This window comes from Globicephala melas, chromosome 8, assembly GCF_963455315.2.
Source record: "Globicephala melas chromosome 8, mGloMel1.2, whole genome shotgun sequence".
Lineage (NCBI taxonomy): Eukaryota > Metazoa > Chordata > Mammalia > Artiodactyla > Delphinidae > Globicephala > Globicephala melas.
This window is the reverse complement of record NC_083321.1, coordinates 6,103,350-6,127,265: the sequence shown is the minus strand read 5'-3', so window position 1 is coordinate 6,127,265 and position 23,916 is coordinate 6,103,350. Positions and strand designations below refer to the sequence as shown.

Below are 23,916 nucleotides of genomic sequence, written 5' to 3'. Positions count from 1 at the left end.
GACTGGACTGACTCTTAAGCTGGGTGGTGGTCGTACGGGTGTCTTATTCTTTATAACATACATACTATATATTTTGGGTGTGTGAAATGTTTTACTAAAAAAAGAGGGTGGGGACTTCCCTGGCAGTCCAGTGGTTAAGCCTCCGAGCTCCCACCGCAGGGTCAGTACCTGGTTGGGGAACCGAGATCCCGCATGCCATGCAGCCAAGGAGAAGTATTTGTTGAACACTAAGGATAATTGCCTGAACATTTGTCATGGTGAAAATAAAACTGTTTTTATTTATTTTTATTTATTTATTTTTAATAAATGTATTTATTTATTTTTTGGCTGTGTCGGGTCTTTGTTGCTGCGCACAGGCTTTTCTCTAGTTGCGGTGAGCGGGGGCTACTCTTCGTTGCGGTGCACGGGCTTCTCATTGTCGTGGCTTCTCTTGTTGCGGAGCAGGGGCTCTAGGCACTCGGGCTTCAGTAGTGTGGCACGTGGGCTCAGTACTTGTGGCTCACGGGCTCTAGAGCACAGGCTCAGTAGTTGTGGTGCACAGGCTTAGTTGCTCCGCGGCATGTGGGATCTTCCCAGGCCAGGGCTCGAACCTGTGTCCCTTGCATTGGCAGGCAGATTCCTAACCACTGCGCCACCAGGGAAGCCCAATATTTATTTATTTGGCTGCACCGGGTCTTAGTTGCGGCACGTGGGATCTAGTTCCCTGACCAGGGATCAAACCCGGGCCCTCTGCATTGGGAGCGCAGAGTCTTAGCCACTGGACCACCAGGGAAGTCCCTAAAAATGTTCAAAAAAAAAAGAGGGTGATGATAATACCTTCCTTGTCTACAGCTCAAGTGAGACACGCAGAGGAGAACAATTAGCTTCACTTTAGTGTGGGCACTTACTCTGTGCTAGCACGTGATCCGCATTCCTCGCGTATTCAGCACAGGAAAGCTGCGAGAGAGCAGATGTAGTCCAGGGCTGGGCGCCGTTGGCTGTAGCCCCTGGCAAAGCTCCATGGATGCCGGGAGGGCGCCCATGATAGGCACTAACTGCTGCCTTCCCACAGGTGCTGAAGTCCACAGGGGACGTGGCTGGAGGCCGGGCCCTGTATGAGGGGTATGCGGCGGTCACCGATGCACCCCCCGAGTGCTTCCTCTCCCTCAGGGACACAGTGCTGCTCCGTAAGGAAGCCCGGAAGCTCATCGTTCAGCCCAACACTCGCCTCGAAGGTAATGGGTTCCTGAGCCCTCACTGATGGGGGCCGTGCAGAGCCCTCTGGGAGCACAGAGAAGGCCTGGAACCAACCCGGGCTCAGGAAAGGCTACCTGGGGTGGCCCTCCTCCCCATGCCAACCCTCAGGCCCACACCTTGGCATCTTCCACCCCCCACACACACGGGGTCAAGCTGCTTCTCAGACGGCAACAGAAGGTTTGAGGCAGGCCAGCAGAGCAGGGGCTAGTAGAACAGGCAGACCCCGGGCCTGTGAGGAGGCCAGGCATCATACCGGAGAATCAGGCCTGTCGGGGGCCCAGGAGTGAGGTCAACTCAGGCAGAGAGTTGGCACCCAGCAGGCCGAGTTGAGCCCAGGGGACAGCAGGACTTGGCAGAGCCCGGAGAGAGATCAGCACCCCCGTGGTCCTTCTCCCTCCTCAAGCAATGATGCCGTTGCCAGAATCCCTGGCCCTGTCTGCCTTGCGCTTGTACCTCTTGTATTAAAGGCGCTTTTGTATTAAGAGCGTTTGCTCCTCACTGCCATAGTCATGGGCAGTTGTGAGGGTTAAATGAAATAATTACCTCCTCCTGGTGTGGAAAAAGCATTTAAAAGGTTTATTCTAAACTCTACTCTGGGGAATTCCCTGGTGGCCCAGTGGTTAAGACCCGGCGCTTTCACTGCCAGGGCATGGGTTCAATCCCTGGTCAGGGAACTAAGATCCCCGCAAGACGCGTGGTGCGGCCAAAAGAAAAAATTAATAACAATGAAAATACACCTCATTTAAAAAATAAAATAGAGGAGTTTGGCCCCCACCCCTTGGCAACCCTCTCCCCGGCTCCCCACCCTACAGGCACACCCCCTGAGCTATCACCCAACCTCCTCTTCTTCAAACGGCTGTCACTCTGCCATTTTCCTGTCTGCTCGTCTGCTCATCTCCATGGCAGCAAGAGCAGCACATCCCTGACACCTGGCACAGGGCCTGGCCCACAGGAGCCTCTCAATGCCTGTCAAATGAGTGAGAGAATGGATCATGCCGGGCACATAGTCAGTGCTCATTACATGGACAATATCGTCATTGCTTTGACTGTCCAGCCCTGGGCAGGCATTGGGGTTGGACTACTCACTTCAAGTAGTTCACAGCCCATTAGGAGTGAGCCAGAGAGAGAAATGATCTTATAAGGGAAGTGTTCATGGGTGGCCAAGAGACACAAACAGTGGTCTGAACACTTAGAGAAGGGAAGATCACCTCTACTTTTGAGGGACTCAGGGAAGGGTCTGGGGAGGAAGTGGGGGTAAAACTTTAAGGCCTGAAGAACAGGTTGAATTTTCAAAGGTAGTGGTGGTGATGTTGATGAAGATGCTGATGATGATTGTAGCTGACTTTTGAGGACTCCCATGTGCCAGAGTCTGGGTAAAAACTTTCCATGGATCAACTCCCAACAACTCAATGAGGAAGTTATTATCCCCATTTTTCAGCTGGAAACTAAGACACAGAAGGGAATGTACCTGCTTGAGGTCACACAGTTAGTGGGTGGCAGGAGCAGGATTTGAACTTGGGCCATCTGAACTCAGAGCCTGTGCTCTTAGCTGCGTACATCCCATGATGCCACAGGGCACAACAAGGTGCTGTGAGTGGGTAGAGCAGTGGAGGGATGTTAGAGGGAAGTGCTTCCCAGGAGTATTCAGGAACACCCCATAAGTGAGATGGGTACCCTGGGAACAGCCTCACTTAACAGGTGAGTAATAGGTTCAGGGGTCGTGATGCTCGTGGTAGCTGGCGCCTGGTGAGCATTCCCTCAATGCATTCTTGTATTTAATCACCACAGCTTCTTGAGACAACAAGCACTGTGCTTGCCCACACTTTACAGATGAGGAAACTGAGGCTTAGAGAGGATGAGAAACTTGCCCAGAGTCCAGCAGTAGACAGAGATAAGGCAATTCCTGGAGGCCAAGGACTGTGTCTGTTTTACCTAACATGGCACTGGTGTAAATCTTTATTAAGTGAATGAATGAGTGCAGCAATTCACTGAATACCCCCCCTTTAATATTTCCTATCTCATAGGATTATTTTAAGGATTCAGTTAGATAAAGAAATATTGAGGGGCTTCCCTGGTGGCACAGTGGTTGAGAGTCCGCCTGCCGATGCAGGGGACACGGGTTCGTGCCCCAGTCCGGGAAGATCCCACGTGCCGCAGAGCGGCTGGGCCCGTGAGCCATGGCCACTGAGCCTGTGCGTCTGGAGCCTGTGCCCCGCAACGGGAGAGGCCACAGCAGTGAGAGGCCCGCGTACCGCAAAAAAAAAAAAAAAAAGAAATATTGAGCACAATTTTTGGCACATGGTAAGAGCTCAGGAAGAACTAGCTGCTCCTATGCTTATGATTGTGATTCTGCTTCCCTATTAAGACCTTTTCCTGCTGCTGTCTTTTTCTCCATCTCCTCCCCAGGCTCAGAAGTACAGCTTCTTGAGTATGAGGCCTCAGCTGCTGGCCTCATCCGATCCTTCTCTGAGCGCTTCCCAGAGGATGGGCCCGAGTTGGAGGAGATCCTCACCCAGCTGGCCACAGCTGATGCCCGGTTCTGGAAGTGCCCCAGTGAAACCCCATCTGGCCAGGCTTGAGGCAGATTTGCATGGCCCTTCCCCCACTCCACTAAACCAAGGCTGCAAGTGGCCCCCTTTTTGTCCGTGTCTTAGGGGCTAGGGGAGGGGCAGGAGCTCGGACCTTGGTGCTACCTCAGCCGAGGGTGGCGACACTAAGCCCTTCCATTTGACAGCACTTTCCAGCTTACCAAGTGCTTCCCCTGTGTTATCTCATCTGATCTGCACTGCCCTCTGTGGGGTGAGCAAGGCAGGACTCCTTATCCGGCTTCCCAGATGAGGCAATGCAGGTTCTGAGAAAGTGACCTGGCATCCTGCAGGACTCAAAACCTCTCCCAGTCCAGTGCTCTTCATGTATTACTTTTATAACCAGAAAAATAAATATTAGAAACCACCACCATCTTTGCAATTTGTGTGGTTCTTCCTTGCCTTTACCTCACTTCTCATTTGCTCCCAGCAAGGTGCTGGGATCAAGGCCTGCGGAGGGAGAAGGAGGGTTATTTTTAGGCTCCCATCCACAACGGGATTTTGACATCACCTCTAAATGTGGATATACAAAGAGTCAAGAGATGAACGTAGCACAATTTTTGCCGTCCTCCTTCGTGGCTTTTCTTCTATTTTAAAATATTCCAGGAACCTAAAACCTGGAAAGCCTCAACTTCAGCCACAATCCTAGGATTTAATCTCTTACCCTTTGTGTTTTTTCTCTGAGCCTGGACCTCTAGAGTAAGGAGGGAGAAAAGGAGTGGCCTCTTTTCCACCCGGTTAACCATGAGGATGAAGAGGGGAGGAGTTAGTTTTGCTGTTCATAAACACTACAGGGGCTCGTTTCCAGGGCTCAAAGCCAGAGGGCCCTGCTGCTGACTCTGAGCTGCAGGGCCCAAAAGCTCCTACTGGAAGGATCAAGGATAAATGATATGAGCTGGAATGAGGGATTGCATCTCAGTAGCTAGAAACCCGGCACAAGCCAGAGCATCCTGCTCGCTGGCCTCTGCGTCCCGGGCCGGAAAGCTGAGCGCCCGGAACCTTTATACGCGGGCTTTCCAGAACCCGGGCTCTATTAGGCGCTGCGCGGCGGCTTGCCGGAGCTGGTTGCCAGGGTGACGCCTGAGAAGATGGCTGCTGCGTCTTCGTCGGATTCCGACAGCGGCAGAGCTGAGAGGTGAAGGCTGGGGTCCTTGAGGCCTCTTTTCCTACCTATGTAAAGAGGGTGCCCTGGTCCCCGGGATCTGGGCTCCTGCGGTTCTCAGCAGCGCTGGCGGTCCTTGAAGGGCTCTTAGAGATCAAGTGGGGAAACTGAGGCCCAAGGAGTGAATGGGTGCGTGTGGGTGACTCGAGGTCACTGTGCGCCGGTGGTGGAGCCTGGACTTGGACCCAGATGTTCTATACCCCTAGTTCAAAGCTGCCTACACACCTCATTCTCAGAAACCAGCTCCGGCAAGTTTTCTTCCCCTTCCTTGGGATTCATCTTCCGCGCCCCCCGCAACTCTTTCCCTCTTCTCCCAGCAGTGAAGCCAGTTCGAAATGGCTGGATGCACACTACGACCCCATGGCCAACATCCACACCTTTTCCGCCTGCCTGCGTGAGTCTCTGGGACCAGGAACCCCGGTTCTTGGGGGACGGAGGAGTCAGATGGTTCTGTAGGGAAGCCTCTAGAATTCTGAGACCCTGGCTTATGGCTGTTTTATGTTTTCCAGAGCTGGCAGATTTGCATGGTGACGGGGAGTACAAGGTAAGCATATCACCCCAGAGGTGAGACTTCCCGATGGCTCCAAAGAAGCTCAGCATAATCTGGAATTAACGTGTACTTTGAAAAAGCACATTTAGGGTTAAATTTTATTTTTAATGTGGAAAGTGAAGAGAACCTGTTGATTTCACAGTACAGACTGCGGAAAGTAAAGCAGAGCAAAATGCTGCCGGAAATTATACTAAGATAAAACATCTTAATTTTGTTAACTTGAAGTAATTCTTTACTGGAAGGGCACATCCCTTGGTTGGGGGTGGGGCGTTACTCTGGAGGGAAAGTAGAAGGGAGGAGAGTGAGAGTTTTATGTTTATCAAAAGGACGGGAGAGGCCACAACAGTGAGAGGCCCGCGTACAGCAAAAAAAAAAAAAAAAAAAAAAAGGGCATAGGGACTTCCCTGGTGGTCCAGTGGTTAAGACTCCATGCTCCCAATGCAGGGGGCCCGGGTGTGATCCCTGGTCAGGGAACTAGATCCCACATGCCTCAACTAAAGATCCCACATGCCCCAACTAAAGATCCCACATGCCACAACTAAGACCCCAGTGCAGCCAAATAAATAATTTTTTTTTTTTTTTTAAGAAAAGGGTATAGATTTTAAGATTAGCCATGAGCTAATCATTGTTGAAGCTGGATGATGGGTATTTGGGGGTTCATTATATGAGTCTCTCTACTTTTGTATATGACTGAAAATTTTCCATAATAAAAAGGTTAAATTTAATTTAAAATATAAAAGTAAGTAAATAAAATATAAATAAAGAAATAAAAAATTGGGGGACTTCCCTGGCAGTCCAGTGGTTAAGAGTCCACACTTCCAATGCAAGGCACGTGGGTTCAACCCCTGGACGGGGAACTAAGATCCCACATGCCGCACGGGGTAGTCAAGAAAATATTAAAAAAAGAAGAAAAATAGGGCTTCCCTGGTGGCGCAGTGGTTGAGAGTCCGCCTGCCGTTGCAGGGGACACGGGTTCATGCCCTGGTCCGGGAAGATCCCACATGCCACGGAGCAGCTGGGCTTGTGAGCCGTGGCTGCTGAGCCTGCGCGTCTGGAGCCTATGCTCCACAACGGAAGAGGCCACAACAGTGAGAGGCCCGTGTACCGCAAAAAAAAAAAAAAAAAAAGAAGAAGAAAAATAGATAAAAAATTTTGAAGGCACAGGTTTTTAAAAGTTTGAGATATATATTGGGCTAAATAAAGGAAGTTAACATGTCTGGAGTAGACTCTCTTTGAGGCAGTTTCACATACATAGATATTATTTATTAGTGGGAAAATAGATTCTGAGAGGCTGAGTTTACCGAGTTTGTAAAAGGTGGCAGACCTGGGTCTGTCAGCTCAGCCCTCAGCAAGGGCAGTGAACCCACATTGGGTGTGTTATGTGGGCAGCTTGAAGGGAGTCATACCCTACATGGACTGTGCAGTCGGATTTGGTGACTTTGGCCCCCAAATTCCTATCCATAAATCATTCAACAATTCGGCAAGCATACAGTGAACCCCTTCTGTGTGTCAGGTGTTGTGCACACACTAAACTTAGAAATGAGCCAGTCCATAGTCAGAAGGAGATATAGACAATGCCCTTAATTCATCCATGATGTTGACTGAACACCTAGTGTATGCTTGGCGCTGGGCTGACAGCAGTGAAGGGTGGAGAAATCACAGACCCAATAACTAATGTGAAATGGTAATGCTTTTGTGTAATAACTTTTTCAATGGCTAGTTTGCTTACTGTCGATTCCAAGCATCTAACCCAGTGCCTGGCACAAATTAGATAATTGATAAATATTTTGGGGGTAGATGAGTGGATGCTAAAATAGAATATATGGAAATTATTACGGGAGCACCAATGAAAGAACAGTGACTCTATCAGGAGGCACTAGAGGGCAGTAACATGAACTGGTGCTGAAGGATGAATGAAGTGTCCCAAGAAGGCATGGAAGAGAGGAGGGCATTCCAGGCAGAGGGAACAGCACAAGCAGAGGCAGAGAGGCTTGGAAGTTCACAGCATATTTGGAAAGAGCAAATTTGAAATTAGAAAGTTGAGGCCAATATGAAATAATAGTTAAGACCACCGGCTTTGGATCCAGACAGACCTAGGTTCAGGTCCTAGCTCTACCACTGACTAGCCGGGTGACTTTTACCTAACATCTCTAAGCCACAGCTTCCTCATTTGTGAAATGAGGCTAATAATCGTACCTACCTCACAGGTTGTTGCTAGGATTAAATGAAAGGATGCATGAAGTTACTGGTGTGGCTCCTAGCACACTACATGCACAGAATTCGGGCATTCTGTGGCAGCCTGCATTCTGGCTGGAGCATAGCATGGATAGGGAGGTGTTAGAAAACAAGTTGGGAACCAGATCAGAGGGGCCTTGAAGGCCTCACTCAGGAGAATGGGTTTGCATGACAGCTACGGTGGCTTGGAGGGTGGAAAAGACAGGCTGAGGAGCTTGGTTCTCCTCTCTGGGTCCGTAGAGCACATCCTGCTCTGCGTGACTGGTTCTGCATCTTTAGCTCTGTTCCCGTTTGGAAGCCAGGCCTCAGAGCCCAGATATGAGTTTCAGGCCCCCCACTGACCTCAGCAACTGTTCCAGTGTCTAGAACAGTGCCTGGCGTGGAGCAGGCCCTGAAGAAACGTTTACTGAACAAGCAATGAAAACATGAGCTGCCACCTATTCCTCGCTAGGTTCTCTAGTTGATTACCTCATTTGATTTTCACTACAAGTGTCGTATGGTAGGTATTCCCCTTTTGCACGTGGGAAAACTGTGGCTCAGGAAGTTGCATCAGTTTTCCCAAGGTCACACAGCTTACAAGCCTTCTTGCAAAGCCTTTGCCCTTCCCCCACCCACCCATGGTGCATTGTGAGCGTATATGAATGTGCACCAGCAAAAAGCTAAGCCCAAGAAGAGGGGCAGTCGCGGGGGTGGTCTTTAGACCCTGAGCCAGGAATCGGCCCGCCTCTCTCTACAGCTGGTGGTGGGGGACCTTGGCCCAGGTGGGCAGCAGCCCCGCCTGAAGGTGCTTAAAGGGCCCACAGTGCTGAGCGAAAGCCCGCTACCTGCCCTGCCAGCCGCTGCTGCCACCTTCCTCATGGAGCAACACGAACCCCGGACACCAGCGCTGGCACTCGCGTCAGGCCCTTGTGTGTATGTGTATAAGAATCTCAGGCCCTACTTCAAGTTCAGCCTGCCCCAGTTGCCTCCAAACCCCCTGGAACAGGACCTTTGGAACCAGGCCAAAGAGGTGAGTGATGTGCGGGATGAGAACAAGAAGGCGAAGGTAGCAGCCTTGGGGTTGTCCTCGTTCCCTGCCTGGCTCTGGTGCTCACAGGCTGTACCTTCTTCCCATGCTGGCACAGGACCGGATTGACCCCCTGACCCTGAAGGAGATGCTGGAGGGCATCCGGTGAGATCCCACTTCCCCCTTCGTATGCCTCCTACCCCTCCCTCATTCCCCCACCCCTACGCCTTCATCCCAGAGCCCGCAGTCTGAACCCCAGGCCCTGTTCCTTAACTAAACCTGCCATGATGGTCCCTCTCCTTACAGGGAGAAGGCAGAGGTGCCTTTGTCTGTACAGTCACTCAGGTAAGGGCCCTCTGGAGGGCCAGGGCTCCAGAAGCTCCCAGCGGGGAGGGAGCGGCCCTGGAGTGGCCTGGGGAGGGCAGCCAGGCCCAAGGCATGCAGGTGTCAGTGCTCTGTGTGTCCAGGTTTCTGCAGCTGGAGCTGAGTGAAATGGAGGCATTTGTGAACCAGCACAAGTCCAAGTCCATCAGGCGGCAGGTACTGCCCCTCTCTTCTTATTTCCCTAGAAAAAATATGGACAGTTTTTTAAAGAGACCATGTAACGTTCGTGGTAAATTCTACAGCCAAATGCGACTAGTTTTACTTTGCAGTTACCCTTCCACATATATAGTCACAAAGCTGCAGGGCTTCTACTTTCTAGTTAACAGTAACAGCTTTTTTTTTTTAATAAATGTATTTATTTTCATTTAAAAATTTTTTTGCTGCATTGGGTTTTTGTTGCTGCACGTGGGCTTTCTCTAGTTGCGGTGAGCGGGGGCTACTCTTCGTTGCGGTGCGCAGGCTTCTCATTGCGGTAGCTTCTCTTGTTGCGGAGCACGGGCTCTAGGCGCGCGGGCTCAGTAGTTGTGGCACACGGGCTCAGTAGTTGTGGCGCACGGGCTTAGTTGTTCCACGGCATGTGGGATCTTCCCAGACCAGGGCTTGAACCTATGTCCCCTGCACTGGCAGGCGGATTCCTAACCACTGCGCCACAAGGGAAGCCCCACAGTGACAGCTTTGAATTGATATACAGTTATATAGCTTTATATAACTTTTATCATCTTGGGGGTAAAGGTAATATATTTTCATTAGAGAAAACTTTGAAAATAAAGAGAAATACAAAGGAGAAATATAAGTGACTACACTCACTACTCAGAGGTGCTCGTACCAGTTTGGTACATTTCCTTTATAAATATGCTTTTATATCCTGCTTCCCTTGAGTACATAACATATATCTTGAGCATTAGTCTTGAAGAACTCCATTTTTAATCAAGTGACCCCTTGATTATTTCATTGATTGTTCATTATTTCATTCATAGTTTATGTAACTATTCACATGCAGGTCATTGGAGAAGAAATGTCTCCTTTTTATGCACTTCATATTTTTCTTAGTTATGCTTTTAATGGCTTTATTGATGATCCTATTCGTTGATGAACTCCAGTGGTTCCTGACCTAGGGGTTCCTGACCCTAGCCCAGGGATGGGCTCCCATAGCTGTCCCTGCATTTCAGAAAGCCGCAGGGGAACCGGCTACTTCCTGTAGAGGCCACGTGAGCCGAACACACTGACCAACACGTACCTCAGCCTTTGGCTAGCCTTAGACAATTCTGTGAGAAACATTGTTCTCTCCTGCCGAGCAGCAGCTGAGGTCCACAGGTGTCACTATCATTGAGTACTTTTAAAATCAGGAAGTAAATGAATTAAGTATTGCTTAAAAGATGCAGTTTTGGGGAGGCCATCGTTCCAAGTATGTGCATGGTTACATGATTGGGAGCCACTAACGTCCATGTTTCTATACTTTTCTCCTTCCACTAGGCATTGAGGATCATTCCTTTTTTTTTAATCTTAAAGATAGTCACACAATGAACAGCTTTTTCCAAAGAAACATTTTAGTCCCGCTAAGTTACTTCCATAGGAGAAATTCCTAAAAAAGGGATCATCCCCTTCTCTTTTGTTTTCTCTCCAATCACAATTAGAAAAAGAACATATGCCCACTGTAGAAACTGTAGGAAAGCACAATGGAGAAATTAAACATCACCTATGATCTCATTGTCCAGAGATAACCAGTGTTTGTATTTAAGGGTTTAGCTTTCCAGCATGTTTTTTTATTCATATATTTTTTTTAAACTGGGATAATACTAACATAACTTTTTACCTGTGTTTTCTCTTAATACGTTAGAAGCATCCTCCCTGTCACTGAGTCTTCTTGTAAAATGTGATTTTTGTAAATGACTGCATGGGTTTTTTATCATACAGATAGTTTATAATTGACTTAGACAATCCTCTTTTGTTAGAAAGTTAGGTTTGTTGCAGTAAACACCTTTGTACATAAATCTTCTGTCACATCTCTGATACTCTTCCTCCTCCTTTGCCCTCTTTCTTCCTGGGGCGTCCTGGTAGTCTCTGGGGGGATGGTGTGAGGGGAGCTACTGGGTGACCCCTGGAGTCCCTCTGCAGACAGTCATCACCACCATGACCACCTTAAAGAAGAACCTGGCTGACGAGGACGCTGTGTCCTGCCTGGTGCTGGGCACTGAGAACAAGGAGCTCCTGGTGCTGGACCCAGAAGCCTTCACTGTTTTGGCCAAGGTCAGTGTGGGGCCTGGCTGTGGGCACACCCGTGGCCCAGGCTCCATTCCCTCCCCTGTTCCCCAATATCTCCTGCCCCCCAGTTAGTTCTTGGTAATATGTGTTCACTGTGGAAAATTATAAAATGTAGATAAGCGTAAAGAAAGAGATATAGGGACTTGCCTGGCGGTCCAGTGGTTAAGACTCTGCGCTTCCACTGCAGGGGGCACAGGTTCAAGCCCTGGTCGGGGAACTAAGATCCTGCATGCCATGTGATGGGGCCACAAAAAAAAAAAAAAAAAGAAGAAGAAGAAAAGAAAAAGATATATATCCCCAAATCCCACCACCCACAGATAAGTCTTTGGCATAAGTCTTTCCAGACATTTTCATATTTAGACACAGATATATAACTTTACGTAATTTTTTTTTTTTTTACAAATATGGCCTCTTGGCATAGGATCATGTAAGCTACTGTTTTCATGTAGCAGAAGCTTATCAATATCTTTCTGTATCTATATAAAACCACATCAGCCTTTGCAAAGGCCACACATCGATTATATAGATGTACCCTGTCACCTATTGTACATTTGTTTGCAGTTTTTTGCTATTATTAACACCACCTCAGTGGGCTTCCTTGCCCAAACATCTTTGCGTGCTTATCTAAATGCTTCCTTACGATGCATTCCTAGAAGTGGCCGAGTTTAGTCAAAGGGCTACATGTTGCCGAGTTTCCTTCCAGAAAAATTGTACAAGTTTAAACTGTGACCAGCAGGGTGTGAGTGAGGAGATTGGGACTTGGAGGAATTACTTCAGGTCAGGGAAGGGCTGGGGCTCCAGGGAAATCGGGATGTTTGAGTCTGTTCTTTGCAGATGAGCCTACCCAGCGTCCCCGTCTTCCTGGAGGTTTCTGGCCAGTTCGATGTGGAGTTCCGTCTTGCTGCTGCCTGCCGCAACGGGAACATCTATATGCTGAGAAGGTAGCCACATCCGTGGTCTCTGGGGCCAGAGGAACATCTCAGAAACCTGGTGGTCTTGAGGGCTTGTAAGATGAGCAGGGGGCTTTGGGGCTGGAATGTGGGAATGGAAAGAGCTGAGAACTTCATATAGGAGGCAGAGCCCTTGAGCACAGGGGACATGTGGAGGCTCGTCCGATGGGGCCTGTGAGAGACTGGGCCGGGTGGCCGTAACACGAGTGATGCAATCAGATATTAGAAGAAATGAAAATAGTCTCTCATACTTGTTCTGTTGCTTTTATAGGTATGTGACATTTCCTTATGCATTAGTTTGATATTTCTCAACAGTCATTTTTTTTAATTCAAGAAATGTTTTCGAGCACCTACTATGTATGAGGCATTGTATAAGGTGTTGGGGATATATTGATGAACAAAACATTAACAAAGATAGATATTAAAGTCAACAAACCAAGGTAATGTTGCAAACTGGATGCATGCTATGGAGGAAAAATACAGGCTCAATGGGAAAAAACAATGGGGTCAGGGTGATCAGCGAATGCCTGTCTGGGGAGATGACTTGAAGGTTAAGAAGGAGCCAGTTGTTCAGAAAGTGAAGCAAGGGCTTCCCTCGTGGCGCAGTGGTTGAGAGTCCACCTGCCGATGCAGGTGCTGGGTGGAGGGTAGATTGGAAGGAGTCCCGGAGACCAGTGGGGAAGCTCTCAGAGGAGTCATCAGGTGGGAGATGACTCTGGCTCAGACTTAAGCAAGGTGGGCTAGAGCCTGTGATGGACAGACAGGAATTATCCCTACTTTCTGGATAAGAGAAATTAAGACTCAGAGGCCAGGAAACTGAGAACAGTGCATTTACACAGAATAAACTCCTCATGCTTTTCTGATGAATTACTAAACTGCGTCAGTCCGTTGCTTTGTCTAACCTGCAGTGTGCTCACTGTAAACTGGTAAGTGCCAGGTTATCACACAAATTACTGTGGTAAAGTTGAGAGGAAGACTAGGAGGGAAGACACGCTTCCTGTTATCCAAGGTCGTGCAGCTACTAAGTCACAGAGGTGGAACTAATAGCGCAGTCATCTGCTTGTGGGCCAAGGTTCCTGCCAGGAGAGTCTGTGGGGCTTGGAAAGAGGAGGGTCAGCCGGGGAAGGAGAGAGGGTTCCTCTGGGGCTGGGAGAGTGTGTCTTTATTCCACAGAGACTCCAAGCGCCCCAAGTACTGCATCGAGCTGAGTGCCCAGCCTGTGGGGCTTGTCCGGGTTCACAAGGTCCTGGTGGTGGGCAGCAACCAAGACAGCCTGCATGGCTTCACCCACAAGGTGTGGCCTCTGGGCAAGCACCAGCCCCAGCCCCTCCACCCGTGCCTCCTCAGTCCCCCTCAGCAGGCGAGCCCTTCCGGCCTTCCCTTCCCAGCAACTCCAGCCACCCCTTCTTTCCACTCTTAAGCCCTGAGCCCCCTGCAGACATTTAGCCGTCCCTTGCCCCCCACGCAGGGTAAGAGGCTGTGGACAGTGCAGATGCCCGCAGCCATCCTGACCATGAACCTCCTGGAGCAGCGCTCCCGGGGCCTGCAGGCCGTCATGGCCGGACTGGCCAACGGAGAGGTCCGCATCTACCGCGACAAGGCCCTGCTCAGCATCGTCCGCACGCCGGTGAGCTGCTGCCTCCTCCTTGCCCCGCTCCCGCCTGTGGGGCCCCTTCGCTGCCTCTCCTGACCCCACTCCACCTGCCACCCTTAACTTCTGATGCATTTTGAAAACATTCGTTGAGCATCCCATATGCACAACTCACTGTATTAGAAGGATAAATCAGTGACTGAATCCTTACTGTTGGGGAACTTACAGTCTGAAGTGATAGCCAGCTAGAGACACAGCCGATTCAAATGCAAGGCAGACTAAAGCAGAGCAAAGCACTGAAAAAGCACAGAGGCAGCCCAGTGACTGGGGGCGGGGGGGGGAGGTGAAGGATAAATAGGGACGGAACTCAGGGGCCATTTCACAGGGCAAACCACAATTCAGCTGGGCCTCGAAGCAGTCTGCTTCGATAAATGGAGTGGATAAATGGAGATAGAATATTCCAGACTGGAAATAACATGAACAAAGGCTGAGAGGCATGAGTGTTCTTTAAAGGAGTCCAGGTAGTTTGATGAATCTGGACCAGACTTTTTCAAACAAAATCAATTTAATAGGCCAGCAACAGAACCAGAAAAAAGAAGTTCAGAATATATCACATGTGAAACTTTGTGTACTTGTATGTATAAAGTGTCATATGTCACAATGTAAAATTGGAAAGCAGCTGGTTTGGACCACAGGCTGCTGGGAGGGCAGGTGGTGTGGTGTGTGGGTTGGGGAAAGGGCAGGGAGAGAACTGATAGAAAAGGCAAGTTGGCGTCAGATGCGGAAGGCCTTGAATGTCCTGACAAGGAGGGCAAAAGCCACTGGAGGTTTTTCAGCAGGGAATAGGTGTGGTCATATTTATATTTTTGAAAGGCAGCAGAGGCAGCAGTGTGAAAGACACTGGGGAGGAAGACTAGGCTGGGAGACCTCTTAGAAAGCTGACCCCAAAGCCAGTGATGTTCAGTCTGGAACTGTGGCCGTGGCAGTGAGGAGGGGGCTGGGATTAGAGGCAGCGTGGCTCCAGGCCTCGCCTCACATCTCACCTCTTACATCATATCTGGGGTCTCCAAGCCTTATCCCCCTCCCCCCAGACTTGCTCTCCTCACTGAGTCATTTTCCCAGCTAAACTCTGACATCGCCACCGTAGGATGCAGTGACCAGCCTTTGCTTTGGCCGCTACGGGCGGGAAGATCACACCCTCATCATGACTACACGAGGTGAGACAAGTCAGGCCTGGCAGGGGTTTTAAAGTTGGGAGTCAGTGAGATAGGCCAGATCCTGGGAAAGAAGAGGAGGCGGATGTGGAACATTGGTGGGCCTAGGTTTGGAAAGCAGGGCTTGCAGACACGTCCTGTCTGGGCTGGGCCTTCACTGGGGACAGCTCACCAGCAGTCTGATGTCACTACCTGGGGGCCAGGCCCTGGCTGTGTCTCCAGTTCACCCCAGTATCCGCCACAATGCGGAACTGGAACATCACAGTGGTCAATAAATAACTACTAGGGAATTCCCTGGCGGTCCAGTGGTTAGGGCTCTGCACTTCCACTACAGGGGGCCCGGGTTCGATCCCTGGTCAGGGAAGTAAGATCCCGCAAGCAGAGTGGCGCAGCCAAAAATAAACAAGTAAATCAGCTGCTAAATGAATGTTTGAATTAATGGTAGGACACACTTCATTCCTTCCAGAAACTCAGAGTCTCAGCAGGAAGACTGAAATGGGTCGATATGAGACAGATTGTTTGGGAAGAAAGAATGGGAATGTAGGGTAGAAATGGGGAGGACAAATCTGCTTCTGCCTGTCCTCCTCCCTAGGTGGTGGCCTGATTATCAAGATCCTGAAGCGCACAGCAGTGTTTGTGGAGGGGGGAGGTGAAGCAGGTCCCCCACCAGCCCAGGCCATGAAACTCAACATGCCCCGAAAGACCCGGCTTTACGTGGATCAGACACTGCGAGAGCGGGAAGCCGGCACCGGTGAGATTCAGGCTGGCTCCTTCCTCTTCCTCCTCCCTTGCGCTAAAGCAGCAGGAACTGGGTGAATGCCGCCTGGGTGCCCTGAGCAGTGGGAGGAGACCTGGGTGAACCGGGTGGGTCTCATGCCTCTGGAAGCCCAGAGACAGCCTAGCAGGTACACCCTGCCAACAAAGAGCTACAGCTCAAGGGGGAAGGTGCTGTGGGTGAGGGCGAGAGCCCTTAGAATTCGAGGAGGGAGCAGCCACTTTTAGATGGAGGAATTCTCATGAGAGAAGTAGAATCTGATCGAGGTTCTTCCTTATCCTATTTGATTTTCCTCCTCTTTTTGTTCATTTATTCATACATTCACTTAATACCTATGATTATGCCAGGCCTTGTGCCAGGTGCCTAGAATTAGGCCAGTCCCTACCTAAAGAGCTCAGTAGACCTTGCTAACTTCATGTTGCATGACAGGTGTAGAATAAGTCTCTGCAGAGGGCTGTTGAGACACACAAGGGAGTGTGTTTGCCTGGGAGCCTGGGAAAGGCTTCAGAGAGAGATGATACTGGATTTGGCCCCAAAAGCTGATTATAAGCCTACCAGCCAGAGAGGGAGAGGGGAGGGCGATTTCGGAAGAGGCTTGGGAAAAGGCGCAGGGCCCTACGTGGATCTAAGCAGCATCTGTCATGTAGCTGCGGGTGCAGTGCAGGAAGGCTCAGTGGCCAGCGGGGAGGCTGGGAAAGCAGGTCAGCTGGCTCCGAAAGGGTCTGGAATGCGAAGTTAAGATGTTTTGGTTTATTCCGTGTAGTGGAGAGATGGGAAAGATGTTAAGCAGAAAAATACAGTAACTCAACCCCCTCTGTCTTTGAAAGGAATCTGGCTTACAGTTTAAAGGATAAATTACAGGATAAAGAAAATAGCTAGCAGGCTGTTGTAGCCTAGAGGACCCAAGAGAAGCAATTGATATATTAGAGAAATAATTAAGAAGTTCTCTAAGGTATAATGAAAATAGCAAGAATCAATAGCTTTTGTATATACCAACAGTATCCAGTTAGAAAAGAGAAAGTTTCCATTCACAATAGCAAAGAAATCCTTAGACGTAAACTTAACAAGAAAACATACAAAGTCTAATAAAGAAAATTATAAAACTGCTTTAAAGAACAGGAAAGACCACCTGAATATTTAAATGATGAGACTTACCAAGTCTCAGGGTAGTAAGACCTAAAGTTGTAAAGCTGTTGATTAGTTAACAGCTTCTGAAATTAATCTAGAAACATAGCAAAGTTACAGTTAAAATCCCTATGGGTTTTATTTTGAGGACTTGACCAGTTGATTCTAAGAGTAAATCTAAGAAGTTTGGGGAAAATAAGAATGAGGAGACTCAGCCTATCAGATAGCAGAATGAACTATGAAGCTGTAGGAATTAGCAGCTGTGGCATCAGTATGGGAATTGATACAGCTCAGTGGCACGTTTAGGAAGTCCAGAAACAGACCCTTGTACGCGTGGAAAGTCAGTATATGATAGATGTGTCATTTCAAATTAGTGGGGGAAGGAGAGACTGTCCAAGAAACATAATTAGGACAACTTGTTTCTAGAAAAAAAGTTAGAACTCTACCTCATACCAAACACAAAAGTTAATTCTGGGTAAATTAAAAATAAACTGTGAAAGTATTAGAGGAAAAAGGAAAGATGAAAGGATGGGGTAACATAAAGATGAAAGCTTCTGAATGGCAGAAGGCTCCTCGCAGGCACAAGGAGCAAGGACAGACTGGCTGACCAAGGTGCTCAGTCTGGAAAGTAGGGACAGTGGGATGGAGGGGAGGGAGTGGGCTCTGGAGAGGCCCTGAGGAAGAGTCATCCGACCTTGGCAAATGATTAGCTGTGAGGGGTTAACCTGGGTGACTTGATGGATGGGGATGCAGTGACGGAGTTAGGGAAATGAGGTTGGTTTCCGCAGCGTTGAGCTCCAGGGGTTGATGGGACGTCCAGGTGGAGGTGCCCATCAGGCAGTTAGAAGCAGCAGGCAGGCCGGGCGCCGAGCTGCCCAAGATGAGTGCACAGTACCAGGTGCAGACGCGGGCCAGACCCCGATGCACCCCTGCCCTCAGGAGCTCGCGGTTGTTCCTCTTTGGGGTGGTCACAGCCGGGGCAGGACATGGATGGGGCAGCGAGGAAGACAGAGGATGAGAAGAAGACCAAGGACAAAACTCGAGGGAACCCCAGCCCTTACTAGAAGGAGCCAGCAAAGGAGGCTGCGGTTGTGTGGGCAGCCAGGTGGTGCGAGAACCAGGAAGCAGGAGCAGGGAGTGGTCCGCAGCGTCCAGTGTCACCAGAGGCTGGCTGTGGGACCTCAGTCCTCCCGTTGCCCACGTTCCCAGCCTCTGCCCACTGTGCCTTCCTCTCGCACTCTCCCCACGGCCGCCTGAGCAGCACCCTCTCCCCCAGCCCTGCCCCCTCCTCCCGCCTCATGTCCAGCATGCTCACGTCCAGCATCGGCCCTTTGTGTGCCTCCTCAGCCATGCACCGGACCTTCCAGGCAGACCTCTACCTGCTGCGCCTCCGGGCCGCCCGTGCCTACGCGCAGGCCCTCGAGTCCAGCCTGAGCCCCGTGTCTGCGACGGCGCGGGAGCCGCTCAAGCTGCACGCTGTGGTGAGCACCCACGTGGCGGGGGGCATCAGCCACCTCAGGGCCAGGAGGGCAGAGGTCAGGGCTGTGCGGGCACCCCTCGGCCCAGGAGCAGATCCCAAGGCAACTAGGCCCCGTGCCCCTTCTCACCTTCCCACAGGCCCAGGGCCCAAGGCTCACGTCCTCCTCTGTGAGAGCGCTCTCACCTCTTTCCTGTGCCGCCTCTTCCCCTTGGCTGGCCGCAGAGTGGGGCACGCTCTCCAGCCCCCTTATTCCATGCGGTGCCTCAGACGAGCCCCCAGACTTGGGGCAGGGCGCACAGGTAGTCACCCTGGGCTGTTTCTTCCCAGGAGCCTTGAGGGACTCTTACAGCTGTGGTACAGGGAAGAAACCTGTTCATTTCGGTAACTGCCGGCAGCCCAAGGAGTTGGGACTGCCCAGTACTGGGAAGGGGCCATCCTGAGACTTACACTGGCACAAGGAGGATAAGGGCCCCTTGTACTCAGACACAAGTGACCTCAAGGTCGTCAGGGCTCCAGCCGGCTCTGAATGGGTCCCTGAGGTGTGCTGTCTGATCCAATTGGGCTTCTGATATCCCTTTCCCTAAAGAAAGTGGATAGATACAGAGAGGAAGCAGCTGCAGAGCAGTCGAGGATAAGAGGGAGGAAAGTGAAATCCTTGCAGCCACCAGAAGACGAGAGGAGGAGGTTGGGCCAGGCCCTGCGAAGAGCGGGGTGGGGCAGGGCATGGACACAGGTGGGAGCCAGGGCCGGCTTCCCCAGGCCAACTGTGCCTCCGACCAACTTGCTGAGTGGCCTCGGTCGAGCCCCTTCTCCGCTCTGGGATTTTGCTCATCCCTTGCACACGGAGCCAAGCTTCTGAGCTCCGTGCCTTTTGAGGGGCGGATGGACAGTGCATTAGAGTGGTTCGAGGAAGGTGACTTGAGGGCGCTGATGGGGGAGCGGGCGGGCAGGGCCGGGGTAGGCCATATTTGGCCCCCAAGGCCACTAGGTCCTACGGGCTTTCTCCCCACCCCACCCTCTACACAGGTTCAGGGCCTGGGCCCCACCTTTAAGCTCACCCTTCACCTGCAGAACACCTCAACAGCCCGACCCATCCTGGGGCTGCTGGTCTGCTTCCTGTACAACGAGGGGCTCTATGCTCTGCCCCGGGCCTTCTTCAAGGTACTGGACCCACCTTACTGAGACCTGGAGTGAGAAAGGGTGGGCGGGGCCGGATTAGATGTCCGCAGGTCAGAGGTGAGGGAGCTGGCAAGTGGCTACAGCCACAGACCAGACTAGGGTGCAGCAGGGGCCCTGGGGAGAGCCCCCGAGACCTGCCTCAGCTGCTTTTCTCCCAGCCTGTGAGAGGTCTCAGGGAGGCACACCGAAGGTTCTGGGAGAACAGTGAGAGTCCAGGCCTCACCGGTGCTGCTCTCAGAAGCCTGTTGGTGCTCTGGGGTCCCAGAGCCCGCCCTGTTTTCTAGCCACTCCTGCAGCGGGAATGGGAGCCCCACGGAGACTCTTCCAGAGTGAAGAGCCTTGTTTCCCCCCAGGTCCAGGTTTGACCCTGAGTTGGAAGGACCAGAAACTGAGAAAGACTTTGGGATGTGAAAGAAATAGCCCTGGACTTGGTTGGAGGTTTAGGTTTAGGGACTTCTCTGGTGGCCCAGTGGGTAAGACTCCACGTTTCCCCTACAGGGGGCACGGGTTCGATCCCTGGTCGGGGAACTAAGATCCCGCCTGCTGTGCGGTGTGGCCAAAAGAAAAAAAAAAAAAGGTTTAGCTTTAATTAGGGACATGCATGCAGCCCTGTGGCATTCACTCCCCCCACTGAGCCCACATCCTCCTCAAACTGGCTTATCATCCCTGCCCACCCTGCCAGGGCACACTGAAGTTCAGCTGGGACAACAGGTATGAGAGTGCTTTGGAATCTACCAAACACTGTCTAGGCGTGAGGGCTGACTTCTTTACCTCTTTGTCCCCAAACTTAGGTCCCCTTGCTGGTGCCAGGGCTCAACTACCCCCTGGAGACCTTTGTGGAGAGTCTTAGTGACAAGGGCATCTCAGACATTATCAAGGTAGGTTGCCGGTTGGTACTAGTTGGGGAGGTCAGTGTGAGTGAGTGCGGACAAGGCCCCTGGGTGGCTGCCAGGATGGGGTGGGTGTCTGCCCAGTAGAGGCCTCCCAGCCTCCCCCTCCCCTTTGACAGAGCCCTGCACTAGGGCCAGTGCAGACCAGACCGTGCTTGGCCTTTGCAGGAGCAGGGGTAAAGGGGGAATGCCCCCTACTACCTGGGGCACCTTCTCCATAGGTGCTGGTGCTCCGAGAAGGCCAGAGCGCACCCCTGCTCAGCGCCCATATCAACATGCCTGTGAGTGAGGGGCTGGCAGCTGCCTGACGCCTGAGCCCGTGTTAAAGCCCCTGTGGAATCAGGACCAGGGAGTTCCAGCCCCTCCCACTGAGCCGGGCAGAGTCCACGGCCCCAGGCCCACTCCAGTGCAGCAGTGTGCTGGGCAACAGCCTCCCTCTCCTCTCCTAGTGCCCCTTTCTCACCACCCTGACCACTGGGTGACCTGTAGCAGCAGGTCAGTGAGTCCCCAGGAGGTTGGGCTCCGTCCTCCTCAGGGAAACCCAGGCATTGGCCCTTTGGGCTCTCTCTTCTCCCCACTTTTCCCCAGAAGCCACTCCCAGGTCTGAAGGCAGAGTTCTGAAGTGCTCAAGGTGAGATGAGGGCATAGGCCCAGCCTCCTCGTCTGCCGCTTCCCTTAGGCATGTCACTCTACTGCTGCTGCAGAATTGGCTGGGGCCTTGCCTGAGACAATCAGAGGCTCTTCTTGGGTGAGACTGAGCCCCCTGTTGCTCCCTGGGGTTCCAGAGGCTTGGCTCCTCCCAGCTCAGCTTGCAGGCAAAACACATGCTCTGATCTCCCCTCGTGAGCTCAGCAGGGGGCCCTGGGAATAGCTGCCTTCCCACCGGAAGTCTTGGGCTCAGCCAAGGTCTCAGGCCTGTGATGCTCTGTGAAGATCACCAAGGGAGAAGCTGCTGCGGGGGGCAGAGAGCGCCGTGCAGGAGCTAGTGGCCCCAGCCCCCACCAGGCTTCTGAAGACCACACAGCTGCTGCTCCTGACTTGGATGCTCGTGCCCAGAAAGCATCCCAGGAGAGGAAGGCTCAGAGAGACAGAGCAGAGGTGGGGCCGCGGCACACAGGAGGGGCGTCTCTGGGGTCCTGGGGAGGGGCTTTGGGAGGCAGAAGCCTAGAACTGCCAGTCAAGATGCTCTTCTGTGCCCCGGAGCCCAGATCGGTCAGGTGAGTGGCAGGTTCACTGGGCAGTGGCCACAGTGTGAGATTCACTGGAAAGGCATGGACCATAGGTGTTGAGTCAGGTTGAAGACTGAATGAAAGTACATGTTTAGACCTTAAGCATCAGAGACCCACAGTCCGGGCCCTTGGTGCTTCCTGGAACCCCCTGGCTAGTCTGCCTGGCCCGCCTCACAGTCTTCTTTTGAGTTAGCGCTACCAGGGCCGCCCTGAGCCATTTGTGAGCCAGGAACCCTACTGCCTGAGGAAGGACCTATATCTTCTGTCTGACCAGGTACAGGCTAGCATGTGGCAGACAGCTCAGGCTTGTGGGAAGTACCCAAATCCCTGTGTGTTTCAGTTTCCCCAAGCGTAAAATGAGGCAGTTTGACCAGATTCAGCTCTAACATCCTAGAGTTGGCAGCCCCTCTAGAGGAAACAAGGAGTCAACTCCAGAAAGTAAGTGCAGGAGTAAGTGCAGAGCTTTTGCTCTTGAGACCAAGGGCCCCAAGCTGATTGATTCTGCCGGGCAACAGCCTCTGTGCCGGAGACAGTGAGGGACAGCCCACAGTCACCCCCTGTCCTCCCCAGGGAATGCATTCTGGGGCCAGGTTAAGAGAAGCAAGGGGACTGGACCAGAGAAAGAGCCCCATCCCCCTCCTCTCTGCAGAGTCCAGCCACTCGCAAACAAACCAATTGGATCAGGGTGGTCTAGACTTTCTAGATCGAGCTGACTGAGGCACAGTTGGAATAAGCAGGACGTTTTGTCTGGAAATGGAAAGACAGGTAGAGCGAGTGTCGCTGTCAGAGAGATTTCAGCTTAACCTGAAGAGTCTTCTGAGACAGCTTATCAGAGATGGAAGGGCCTGCCCTAGCAGGTATTGGGCCCCTTGTCACTGGAGCTGTGGCACTGGGGCTGGGCCAGATGACCTCACAATCCCTTTCACCCCAGTGAAGTGATGAACTGTGTGAACAAAGAAGTCTGATCTGGGTTCAACTCATAGTTATTCATGATGATGAAAGTGGAGAAGCTATTCCTAAGCCCAACCTAACGTGAATTTATATGATATAATACAATGTACCTATTATTAAAAAATATGTGAATTGTACTGGTCTGGACAGTGTAAATAAAGCAATACAAAGCAAGAAACTGTGCATGATACCCAATGCCCTCACCAGTTAGAGCTCCAAGAAACTGTACATTAAGGATGAGGAGAGTGGTGCTGCCTTTTTTTTTTTTTTAAAGTATCTAAAAACATGTACCTACTTGGTACTATGGAATTAGGCAGTTTATAACAAGAAAACAGCCTCTCAGGAATTTCCTGGTCTAGCAGTTAGGACTCGCGCTTTCACTGCAGCGGCCCGTGTTCAATCCCTGGTCAGGGAACTAAGATCCTGCAAGCCTCTCCCCATTCCCCAGTACTGCCCCCATGCTACAGTTCTCTTAGTTATTCTTTAAATATGTTTATGCTTAGACATTATTTCTTGGCTCCCTATCGTAATAGATGAGGCTTATAGCTCTCTTGTGGGAGCACCCTGCCCTCTCCTTTTCTCCCCAGTTTTTAGGTAAATTCATACTCACTGTTTGGATTACTGTGTGAAAGTTATCTGCTTATTATTACAGAGCCAAGAATTGGGCTATAATTAAATTACCTTTTTTGTGTACTTATTTTTCATGGAGTTAATAATTGCCCTGTTTTTTTCATTTGCTTAGTTTTCTATATTATACCGATTGCTAATTCTTCCTCCTCCCAGGCCGACGGTTCCTCTTTTTTCTGTACACTTCTGTTCATCCCCCGCCTAAGTGAATGCTGTTGGCTCTCTAGAACTGCAGCGAGCACTTCTCCTGGGAGTTCAGTTTGCCATGTTCTGGGCTAGATTCCCTAATTCCTGGACCCCCATGTCTTTTTTCATAATTCTTCCATTTTTGGTCAGGGAACTAAGATCCCACATGCTTCATGGCATGGCCAAATAATAATAATTTGAAAAAAACACTTGGGCTTCCCTGGTGGCATAATGGTTAGGAATCTGCCTGCCGATTCAGGGGACACGGGTTCAAGCCCTGATCCGGGAAGATGCCACAT

General features: G+C 51.1%; 2 protein-coding genes across 8 annotated transcripts in view; both read left to right on the top strand.

Annotated features, from left to right (window-relative positions):
• The window catches only part of DPP3 (dipeptidyl peptidase 3), a 35,307-nt gene extending 31,014 nt beyond the window's left edge, over positions 1 to 4,293 (top strand). For all 3 annotated transcript variants that reach the window (XM_030833475.3, XM_030833474.3, XM_060302889.2), the window contains exons 17-18: positions 1,052 to 1,214; positions 3,643 to 4,293. In XM_030833475.3, coding sequence (XP_030689335.2) covers positions 1,052 to 1,214; positions 3,643 to 3,815 — 336 coding nt within the window. In that variant the 3' untranslated portion in view covers positions 3,816 to 4,293. The remainder of the gene's footprint in view (positions 1 to 1,051; positions 1,215 to 3,642) is intronic.
• Positions 4,294 to 4,549: 256 nt separating this feature from the next.
• BBS1 (Bardet-Biedl syndrome 1) lies at positions 4,550 to 22,941 on the top strand. 5 transcript variants are annotated; one of them, XM_060302895.2, is made up of 17 exons: positions 4,550 to 4,956; positions 5,301 to 5,377; positions 5,493 to 5,527; positions 8,505 to 8,777; positions 8,893 to 8,939; positions 9,081 to 9,119; positions 9,242 to 9,314; positions 11,217 to 11,405; positions 12,255 to 12,361; positions 13,544 to 13,664; positions 13,839 to 13,997; positions 15,109 to 15,178; positions 15,768 to 15,926; positions 18,423 to 18,556; positions 19,627 to 19,716; positions 20,526 to 20,612; positions 20,846 to 22,941. In XM_060302895.2, exons 1-17 carry the CDS (start codon positions 4,910 to 4,912, stop codon positions 20,930 to 20,932), a joined length of 1,794 nt encoding a protein of 597 aa, XP_060158878.1. In that variant the 5' UTR covers positions 4,550 to 4,909; the 3' UTR covers positions 20,933 to 22,941. The 5 variants fall into 5 exon arrangements, with proteins under 5 accessions (XP_060158878.1, XP_060158879.1, XP_060158877.1 ...); XM_060302896.2 differs by having other exon boundaries at positions 4,557 to 4,956; positions 19,582 to 19,716; positions 21,213 to 22,941; XM_060302894.2 differs by having other exon boundaries at positions 4,563 to 4,956; positions 5,304 to 5,377; positions 19,582 to 19,716.
• Positions 22,942 to 23,916: the final 975 nt, after the last annotated feature.